The sequence below is a fragment of the Propithecus coquereli genome, unplaced genomic scaffold (genome assembly GCF_000956105.1).
Source record: "Propithecus coquereli isolate 6110/MARCELLA unplaced genomic scaffold, Pcoq_1.0 Scaffold65, whole genome shotgun sequence".
Classification (NCBI taxonomy): Eukaryota; Metazoa; Chordata; class Mammalia; order Primates; family Indriidae; genus Propithecus; species Propithecus coquereli.
Window position 1 is genome coordinate 1,172,081 of NW_012152507.1, and position 11,560 is coordinate 1,183,640.

Here is an 11,560-nt window from a genome sequence, read left to right on the forward strand (position 1 = left end):
GTGCAGTATAGAATTCAATGAAAACATAATCATACCTCATTGTGGTTTTGATTTGCATTTCTCTAATGATTAGAGATGTTGAGCATTTTTTTATATGTTTGCTGGCCATTATTCTGTCTTATTTGTGTTGTAGATAACTGCTGATAGTTCTAAGTACTTATGGTATATTTAATTTTCATAGATTTAGATGATTTGGATTAAACTTGTAGTAGTACAGTGCAGTATAGAATTCAATGAAAACATAATCATAGTTTTATTATAACTCTACTTATATTATTTATAACATGCTCCTATTTAGTACAAATATTGAAGTCTAAGGTGACATGATATATTTCTTCTTGCTTCAGTGTTGAGTCAAAGCTGCTTTAAGTTTCATTTTTTTTGATGATCTGGAAATCTGAAATAAAATAAATTATAAAATTAAATTTTATATTGGGCTAGAAAGTAGAAAAACACTTGCTCTGAAAGATATTTTCCTTTTTATAATTTTCAGACAGCTTAAAGATTAAAACCACTTAACCTTATATGATATTTGTAAGTAAATCTGTGATTTTTAAAAAAATCAGTGTTTCAGTATTAGCTTTTCAAGTGCTGGATGAAACTACTCTTCTTGTGTTTGGAGAATGAGATTATAATTAGTTTCTTGCACAAAGTGAGTACTTAATAGAAACTTTTAACTTGATTTTATCATACCTGCCTAGTTCTTCCAAATATTCTGAATTTTGAGATACACCTTCTACTGTTGTTTTAAACTCTCCTAAAGAAAAAAGATATACAATTTTAATAGTTTTTCATGAACACAGTTTATAATTCTTTTGTACTGGAACCTGAGAATTCCTTTTCCAGGATATCTATCTATCCTTATCACCAGGGCAGATTCTGTTGTCCAAAGATTGTCACAACGATATCTCCCACTCCGTATATTCCTCTGCTTTATGACCTTGTCAATCCCCCATGAAGAAGCAGAATCTAATTCCCTTCTTCTTGAAATTAGGCTAGCCTTAAGAATCTTTTGTAATCAACGGAATGAGGAAGAAGTGAGTATAGGACTTCTGAGACTAGGTCAGAAAAGGCTATGTGGCCTCCACCTAGCTCTCTTATGTGCTTTGGAGGAAGCAAGTCACTACGTAAGTCCTAACACCTTGAGATGGGCACTCTGGAAAGGCCATGTATAGATGCTCTGGAAGACAGTCCCAGCCAAGCCCAGTCTTCCAACCATCCCAGGCAAGCCTCCAGTCTGTGAGCGAGGCTGTCTTTGACCCTCAAAACCAGCCCATCTGTTAGCTGAGTGCTACTTAGTGACCTCAATTACTGTCCAGCCAAGCCCTGCCCAGATTCCTATCCCACAGAATTCTTATGATATAATAAAATGGCTACGGAAAGGCCAACTTCAGGGATAAGATGACTTGTTAAAACAATATTCAAAAGGAAAATTAATTTAGAGAACAATGTAGAGTATCTAAACAATAAGGTCAAATATAGAAAGTTTATATATAATATATAAATAGCCATGTTAATTTGTTACTAAACTTTCTTATCTGTCCTTTTACTCTTGATTTAAATATACTGGAACTAATCTAATAAGATGCTCTTTATTCCTGCTTAGGACAGGCCCCAGTCAGGTACCTCTTCTTATTTCCTGTATTTTATTTTTATAAGACTCTCTGCATTTCCTATTCTGTTCCCATCTCCCATCCACTGCAACTCCTGAAACATTTCCACTGTGCCCTTTGGAATATTTGATCCACTGTTTTGCAAAATAACCTATATCCTCACCCTATTTTCTGAAATTCCTTTTACTTTTTTGCTCTAACAGAAACCTGGCTCTCCTCTGAAGATACAACCAGCTCAGAAACCCATTTTTCCTTTTGTTATCTGTCTTCTTACTACTGGCTCTGGAGATGGGTAGGTGTCCTTCTTCCTCCCTATTGTTCTTTCAGACATTTGCCCTCCCTCTTTCCCTTCCTAAAACTCATATTATCATATTATACAATCAACCATTTGTCACTTTTGTGATCTATCTATGGCTGGAATCATTCTCTGTTGATTTTATTATTATCTCCTTGTCACTTTACAGGTACTTTCTCAATTTAGCAATTTCAATATACATGTAGATCATTCCACTCTTAAGCTGTAATTTCTCGAGCTCCTGTTCTCTTAGATCTCACCCTATCCCCTACTTCAGCCATTAATTTTTCTGGTCATACTTAGACTTTGTCATTACCAGTAACTGCAAGCACCCCCAAGCTCCGTTCCTGCAATCAACTACTTGACTGCCACCTTTGCTCTTTCCATATCGTTCCCTCTAGTACCTCAACCCCAGCAATCATTCCACTGTACTGGGACCTCCAGTCCTACCATTTTTTTACTGTTCCTCCTCATTTTCATGTCGTCTCCCTTTATCACACAATTTAAATTCCATAGTTACCCACTCCCTTGCCTACAGCCCCAAATTGTTCTTTCCCACTTTGTCATTCTCACTTGACAAAACTATAACCCTAGTTAAATCCAACTGTCTGCCTGTTCCTCTCCTGCACTATGTAGCTCAATATAGCTGGAGAAAATATATAACCGGCCTGAGAGGCCTTGCTTTAACTTCATGGCCACAAACAGTAGGTGGACCCTTAATACTTTCAGGCCATTTTATTAAACATTCCCAGTCCACTCATTATTCCACTCCCCTAGATGACCATTTAACTCTTTCTTCTACTTCCTCAAACTTTCAACCCTCCACTTGCATCTTTGATCTCAGTTGATGATGTATTTTCTAGTTTCATAGAGGAAATAAAAGACAATAGGGAAAAACTTCCACAAGCTCTGTAGCAAGAGTTACTCACCTGCCTGCTTCTGTATTCTCTATACTTTGTCTTCCCTCCTGCTACCATCAGTGAACTCTCTAAGGCCAACCCCTCTACTTCTTCACTAGATATCTCATCCCCTCTTGCCTACACAAGACATGGCTTCAGTAATTCCTTCTGCCTCTCATTCATCGGTGTTTATGCTATCTACTAAATCTTCCCCATCAGCAAAGAACTATTAGTTGAAGTCATGTCACTAAGTTCTCAGCAACAAATGTGGATGAAGTGATATACAGTCGTGTACTGCTTACTGGCAGGTATACACTGTGAGAAATGCATTGGGATTCAATTTCTTCATTGTGTGAACATCATAGAATGTAGTTACACAAACCTAGACAGTATAGTCTACTACACACCTGGGCTATATGGTACAGCCTATTGCTCCTAGGCTACAAACCTGTACAGCATGTGATTATATTGAATACCGTAGGCAACTGTAATACAATGGTAAGTATTTGTTTATCTAAACATAGAAAAGGTAATGCATTACACTACAATGTTACTATGGCTTCAACATCACTAGGTGACAGGAATTTTTCAGCTCCATTACAGTCCCATGAGACCACCATCACATATGTGATCCATCATTGACAGAAATGTCGTTATGTGTCACATGACTATATACTGCTTCTGGATCTGCTTGAACTTTCCCTTTTCTTTAATCTTGAATGTTGAACAATTACCCTATCATTTGGATAGGGTATCATACAGACAATGACAACACTCTAAGGCTGTGGTTCTCAACTAGGGGTGGTTTCACCTGCAGGAAAATGTCTGGAGACATTTTTTGATTGTTATAACTGGTATGAGGAAGTGCTACTAAGCTCTAAAGAGTAGAAGTCAGGGATGCTTCTAAACATCCAACAATGCACACAACGTGACAGTCATTTCTTACATGCTCCCCAACAAAAAATTGTCCAGCCCATTTGAATAGTGCGAGGTTGAGAAGCCCTGTCCTAGGGGACGAAAGAGCAATGAAAAAGCCATCACCTCCTGAACGTCTGTGAAGCTATGTCATAAATGTAGACTGCTTATTTCAGGATTAAGGGAGAAACAAGCTTTAATATTCTTTCATATTCTTAATCTACTGTACTTTTGGGATTCTTTGCAATAGGAGCTTAACCTTTATCTTAACTAATATGTTCTATTATTCTTTTAGGTTAAGAACTACCTTGGGCTTTTCATTTTAATATTTTTCATTACATTACAATATATAGAAATATCCTAAAATCCTAATGTCTATTTTATACTATCTAATGTCTTGAACTCAGCCTTCCCTTTGGCTTGGCAGGATGTAACAGTATCTCGTAAGCTACAGAAGTCTTTCTTGGATTTCTCACATTTGCAATTATGCCTGACTTGTCTCAAATAATTATTTGGCATTCATTCCCCAGATGTTGAGGAAAGGCGACTTATATTGTGGACTATTTCCCACGTAGATTCTCTGAGAAGAATAGCTATATCTGCCTCCACTCTTCTATTCAATTTGGGCCACAGCTACTATTTTAAATAAAAGACGACTACACACACTGTGCTAGGGAACCTCAGCAATGGTTACTTTACATAAGAGAACATTTAAAATCATAATTCAGGTGTTCCGATACTTCTGAACAAGGTGAGCACTACAGGATTTGTTGACCATTGATTTCATCATTGCAAAAGTATTCATTTTGATGCTAATCTAGGTTATATAGTGTGGGTCTGACTTAAGGTGTGATTTGAGATGTTTGGTCTATAGGACTGCAAGGAAGTGGAAGACTGGGACCAATATCATTCCAGCAAGAGAGGCCAGAACCAATAAAAAGTTGAAGTGTGATATTTGCTTATATTATCTACATTTCAGAAGAAATTAGCACTTCTCTGTTGCTAATAGTAAAGACTTTCAAATAGCAGATTCTGTCAAGTAGGAACAAAAGGATCTTATTTATACCACCACTTAGCTTATACTCTACTAAAGCAATGGAATAAGCCAGCAAATGCTGAATTGCTACAAATCCATCATCTCATCCCTTTATTTGAAAACAATAGAATAATAAACAAAATTTTAAAAATGTTATCTGTGGAGGAGGAGTATGAATTGAAATGGAAGCGACATTACCTGGTAGTTCGATGGGAAAGGTGAATGAATTTTTATAATTTTGGCATGCAAAACATTTTTAGTGGCCGTACTCTAAAAAACGGTAAATAATAACTCATTTGTAAAGGTTGTGTCAGAGTTTATGGTCTAGACCTCTAGTAATGGATTCAACCTCTCCACAACAAATCAACAGTATTGTTGTATGCTCACATGAATATACAGTAGTCATTACCTTAAATTTAAAACTCTCTATAAGCAGCAAATGCAGAGGGCAGGATATGAAGGCTGTATTGTATCAGTGTGGTCTGCAGAGAATTTCTTCATATGGTTTTTGCCTTGTTGAAATATATGTTGCAGTTCAAAGCTAAAGGGATTACTTTTGAATAGTCATCAGAGGGGTTGATTACATTCGTATATCATATTTAGCTGGACCCTGCAGGCTATTATTCCATTAGCTATGCTAGTCCTGCCATTGTCAAAAAGTTGATCACCTAATGTTAAAAGACTGTTTTTTGTTGACCTTCTCAAAATGACTCAAAAGCTTTTGTTAAAAAATGAAACTCAGATTATGTTTTATGTAACTGATCAAGAATAAATACTGTGTATAAAAAATGCTCATCTCTTATGGGTGATCTTAGTGTTATGCCATTATTAACAATGGGATATTTTGTTTTTGTATTTCAGCATGTTGTACTTAAAGTCACAGATTCAGTTTTCATAAAAATACTACTTGTCTTTCACTGATAGTAAAGAGTCTCAGAAATTGACTTATGAAAAGGGAACATAAGTTTCTCCCTTCCCCACTATGTATTTAAATCATATGAAATTAACACCATGGAAGAAATCCAGTATATCAATATTAATATAAAATAGTACATGTACAATGGCCTAATTTCAATATTATTTTACAAGACCACTGTACTGAAGAGAACAAAATTTTATTTGGGAAAAATATATATATAAACTGAAAATTTGTCATTCACATTTGATAGTCAGAAAATCGCTTCCCAAAAATAAATAAGAAAATTTAACTGTTTATTTTTTACATAATGGTTGTATAGTTTCATTCATTTAATTGCAATAGTTGAAGAATTTTAATGAGTTAAGTATATATTTTTATAAACCCAGAATCCCATTACCAATATAAGGCATATTTATGGAAAGTTGACTTTTAACCTATTTTATTATGAATTAGCCATGAATAAGTAATGAAATGAAAGTTTATCTTTAGAAAAGATATTAATAGGTATGGCTTTATTATTTAAAATAAACATATAAAATTTTCATTAGAATCACATTACAAAAGCTGTCTTTTGGAAACAAAGATGATTCTGAAGCTATCTCAGTGGAACAGCTAGTCCTTGAATCATGTTACCAGAAGTGGTGATGGACTGCATAGACTCATGTGTAATCTTTGGCATGGTCTTCCTTGTAACTGCTGGTGTGTTAAATGGCTGGTCAGGGATACAGGCTGTGATCCTGGAGCACAGCCAGACACGAATTTTGGCCTCATTAGCACTGTTCTCTTAATTAACCGAACTTTTCAGCAAGTGGAAGTTTCCTAATATTTCTTGTACTTGCTTGCCTGTAGCTACCCAACTTGACACTCACAATAGAGGAGTGGGTATCAGTCAGGAGGAAACAGATGGCACATTCAACTGGGATTTTAAAGAGACTTTAATGAAGGAACTGTTAAGAGATAAGAACAGGGCTAAGGATCTAACAGGGGATGTTGAGGCACCCAGGGGACTAGCAATAGAGGGAATCCATACCATTGTCACCCCTGGGCCTGAAGGGTAAGTAGAAAGGATGGTGACATTGGATGTTGAGTGAGAGATAGAGATTAGAAAAGGAACCACCCAATAGAATCTAGAAGCAGTACTTGTAGAATGCCATAGCTGTCAGAACCGAGCTGAAGTGAGGGTCAGAGGAATGATATCCTAACCTTTCCACTCTCCTAACCTCTGATCTGTTGGTGACTCTCTTTGGCTAAATCCATACCAGGAAGCCAGAAGGCAATTGAGCCCGTGTGATGCATTCTGAAGTCAGTCTCCTGGGATGAAGGGCAGAGAAGGTAGACAACTGATCTTGTGTGTGTCTGTAGGGAGGCATGCGTGGTGGTGGGGAAAATAGCATATAATAATCACAAAGTGCAAATGCTGTCTTTTAGCAAAAATTCAGTCACGTGAAGTGTTCTTTAAGCATCAACGTATTTGATATTGACATATGATTTGGTGTTTCTCTTTTCCTTCCCTTTTCTCTTTGTTGTTCTCCTTCTCCCTACTCCCCCTGCCTCCTCCTTCACAATAATGGTTTGTCATTCATGGCACTTATCATCTTTAGTAAATATTTTATGAATCAAAGCCTGAGATTATAGAGTTAAACTCACTCTATCAAAAAATATTTGAGTTTTCCTGATAATATTTTCCTACCTTTTATCATGAACAAACACAAAGTTAACCTGTTCTATGTGTGTTTTGAAGTAGAAATCATGATATGGTAATTATCGAGCTGATGAGTATAACAATCAAGATATAAACTTTTAAGGTAGGAGGCATCTTTCAAGTTTCGGTGGACTCTCTTAAGTGCCAAAAATTGACATGTATTATTTCATATTATGGGTTCTGGTATATAGTAATTCCTATCCAAGGGCTTTTATTAATATTTGAAGCCCATTAAAATTTATGTGGGGATTGGAAGTATATTCTAACTCAAAATTATAGGCTCTTTTTTTCCTTAAGCACTATTATCTTGAATAAATGGAATGGAACTAGACCTGGATGAAGCATTGATGATACCATATTAACACAGAATTATTTTCAATTTCTTTTTCTGAATGTCTAAACTTTTATTGAGACTATCAGATTCAGGTCTATTAATCTGTTCAGACACCAAATACTTTCTCAAGAGAAATAAAGGTAGTGTTCACATCTTTATATAGTTCTTTTTATTTCTCCTATTGTTGCTACATAACAAATTATGCATTTTTTCTAGCCAAGATAGAATAAAAGAAATCAGATTACACTGTTTCCTGAAACACCCCTTCTGACCCCCAAAACCTGAAGAAAATATATGAAACAATGGTTTCGAAGACACTGGACATCGGACCACAAAAATCAGTGATTCCTGAAAGTCAGGAAACAAACAATATGAACCCTACAATTATCCCTAGCTTAATTTCTTGAGTAAGTTTCCAAGGCATTGCTCAGAGAAGAAGCCCTGCAGACTTCCTGAGTTGAGGAGATAGAGCTGAGAGTCTGGGTAGACCAAGGCAAATAGTTTGCAACTAGTGTTATTGTGGACTGAACATTTGTGTCCACCCAAATTTCATATGTTGAAGCCTCACTTCCAGTGTGATGGTATTTGGAGATGAGGTCTTTGGGAGGTAATTAGATCATGAACGTGGAGTCCTCATGAATGCAACTGTACCCTTATAAGAAGAGACACAAGAAATATGATTGCTTCACAATGTGCAGATACAGCAAGAAGGAGTCTATCTGCAAACTACCAAAATGGCCCTCACCAGAACCTGACCATGCTAGCATTCTGATCTCTGATTTCCCAGCCTTTAGAACTATGAGAAAAAAATGTTTGTTGTTTAGTCCACCCAGTCTATGGTTATTTACACAGGCAATATAGCAGCCCAAACTAACTGAAACAAGTGTGCCAGAGAGGAGAGAACTACATAGGGTGAGAATTCTGGGGATCTGTAGAAGTCAACCTCAAGTATTAGCCCAAGCCCAGATCAGAGCATGTGTGTGAGAAAACTACCTGAGGCCAAGGAAAGAAAATCTCCAAAGGATGTAAATGAAGAGTATATGATGTCCACAGAAGGCTGGGGAATACTGCTTTGCATTGCCAACCAGATTGGAAAACTTCATAATTTATGGGGCACAAGGTAGAGTACTCAGAATGGTCTAGTCTCAGAGGTGGGGAATAGTTATCCGTAGACTAAACCTGGCTCTGACTCCCACTAACAGGTCTTAAAAGCAAGACCTGAAAAGATCAGACTGTTTCTGGGTAACTTTACTGCATCACAGAGCAAAGCTCAAGAATATTGATGGGAATACAAAACTATTCAACACCCCAAAAAGGTAAATTTCCACAATGTCTGATATAAATTCCAAAACATGCAAAAAAGCATAACAAGGAGAAAAATCAATTAATCAAAACTAACCTAGAATTGACTGAGTTATTAGAATTAGAAACAAAGACATTAAAACAGTAATTATAACTGTATTTTAGAAAGTAATAACATTAAATAGAGACATGGAAAGTTAAAATAAAAGAAAACATTAATGAACTTGAAGACAGAGTAGTTGGAAAACTCAAAATAAAATGATGAAAGAAAAAGAGTAAAAAAGATGAACAGATTATCAATGAGCTGTAGGGCAGCTCATAAGCAGCCTAATATATATGTTATTGGAGATATGGGAGAAGGCAGAAGTAGAATTAAAAAATATTTTAAGAAATTATGAAGGAAAATGATACCAGATGAAAATTTGGATCTATACAAAGAAATGAAGAGCATCAGAAATAGTAAATAAATGTGTAAATATAAAAGGGTTTTTAAATTGTTATATTTCCTTAAGTGATATTTAAATATTTAAACAAAGATAGTAATAATATTTGTGGGATTTGTAGTGTATGTAAAAGTAAAATGTGCAACGATTTGCAAAGGTGAGTAGGGAAGAAATGGAAGTATCTTATTGTAAGACTTATTCTTGTGCTATGTGTTACCTTTGGTGGGAATATTAACTAGTACAGTCACTATAAAAAACAGTAAAAACTAAAAATATAAGTACCATATGATCTAGCAATCTCACTATGGGGTGTTTATCCAAAGGAAAGGAAATGAGCATATCAAAGGAATACCTGTTCCCCATATTTACTGACATACTATTCACAATAACTAAGATATAGAATCAACCTAAGTGTCTATCAACAGAACAATGGATAAAGCAAATGTGGTATTTATAGATAATGGAATACTATTCAGCCATATGAAAGAATGAAAGCCTGTCATTTGTGGCAACATGGGTGAGCCCAGAGGACATTATGTTCAGTGAAATAAGTCAGGCACAGAAAGATAAATACCACATGTTCTCACTCATATGTGGGAGCTAAAAAAACTTGAGCTCAGGTAACAGAGTAGAATTGTGGGTATTAGAGGCTGGGAAGGGTAGAGGATAGGAGGATGGGAAGAGGTTGGTTAGTGGATTCAAAATTACAGCTAGATAGAAGGAATGAGTTCTGATGTTCTGCAGCACTGTAGGGTGAATATGGTGAATTGTAATTTATTATATATTTTCAAAAAGCTACAAGAGTGAGTTTCCCCCTCACTCTTTCTCCATCTCTTCTGCCGTGTGAGCACACATTTCTCGTCTCCAGAGAATTCAGCATTCAAGGCGACAGCTTAGAAGCAGAGAGACGAGCCCTCAACCTGTGATACTTTGACTTTGGAGTTCCCAGCCTCCAGAATGGGGAAAGAATAAATTTCTACTTTTTATAAAAGCTACAAGAGAGAATTTTGAATGTTCACAACACAAAGGAGTGATAAATATTTGACATGATGGATATGCTAATTACCCTGATTTGATCATTATACATTGTATATGTGTATCAAAATATCACATTATACCTCATAAATATGTACAATTATTATGTGTCAACTAGAAAGGAAAAAAGATTCTTCTTCTATGTGTTAAATGCTCTAATGTCATAGACTGTGATAAGTTAAAGATGTATGCTGGTCATTATTTTTGTTTTTACATTTTAGTTTACACTCATTTTATGTATTCTGGTTAAAAGAAAAAAAAACAAGATTTTGAAAATCAACACTCCTCAAATCTAAGGATAAGAAAATCTATCTCTAAATAAACATTAATTGAACACAAACATTGAGGAAATGGACAAATTCCTGGAAACACACAACCTCCCTAGGCCAAATCAGGAAGAAATAGAACTCCTGAACAGACCAATATCAAGTAACGAAATTGAAGCAGCAATAAAAAAAAATCTGTCAACAAAAACGTCCCAGATCAGATGGTTTCAGAGCCGAATTTTACCATACCTACGAAGAAGAACTGGTACCTATACTACAGAAATTATTTCATAACAGAGAAGGAAATAATCCTCTCCAACTCATTCTATGAAGCCAATATCATCTAGATACCAAAGCCAGAAAAGGATATGACAACAACAACAAAAGAAAACTACAGATCAATATCCCTTATGAATACAGATGCAAAGTGAAGTATGGCAAGAATGGAAAAGTAAACACCACATGTACTCACTATTAAATTGAAGCTAAATGATCAACACTCATGTGTACATATGGTAGTAAAATTCTGCAGAAATCAAGCAGGTGGGGGGAAGGCAGGGATGGGTAAATTCATACCCAATGGGTACAACGCACACTATCTGTGTGGGCACACTTATAACTTTGACTCAAACTGTACAAAAGTAATTCATGTAATCAAAATGTTTATAACCCCATAATATTCTGAAATTAAAAAAAGAAAGAACTGTTTTAATTTCTCAGATTTTTCACTGATTACTTGTCATGGATGCAATATCCTTTCGAATATTGCTGAATAAAATTAAATTCATTTAAAATTAGAAA

The 11,560-nt window shown here is 35.6% G+C and overlaps 1 protein-coding gene across 1 annotated transcript in view; it reads right to left on the reverse strand.

Annotated features, from left to right (window-relative positions):
• Positions 1-231: 231 nt before the first annotated feature.
• Positions 232-11,560, reverse strand: part of TTC29 (tetratricopeptide repeat domain 29) — a 227,020-nt gene continuing 215,691 nt past the window's right edge. The window contains exons 13-14 of the mRNA XM_012660038.1: positions 694-757; positions 232-397 (exon numbers count right to left, since the gene is read on the reverse strand). Coding sequence (XP_012515492.1) covers positions 373-397; positions 694-757 — 89 coding nt within the window. The 3' untranslated portion in view covers positions 232-372. The remainder of the gene's footprint in view (positions 398-693; positions 758-11,560) is intronic.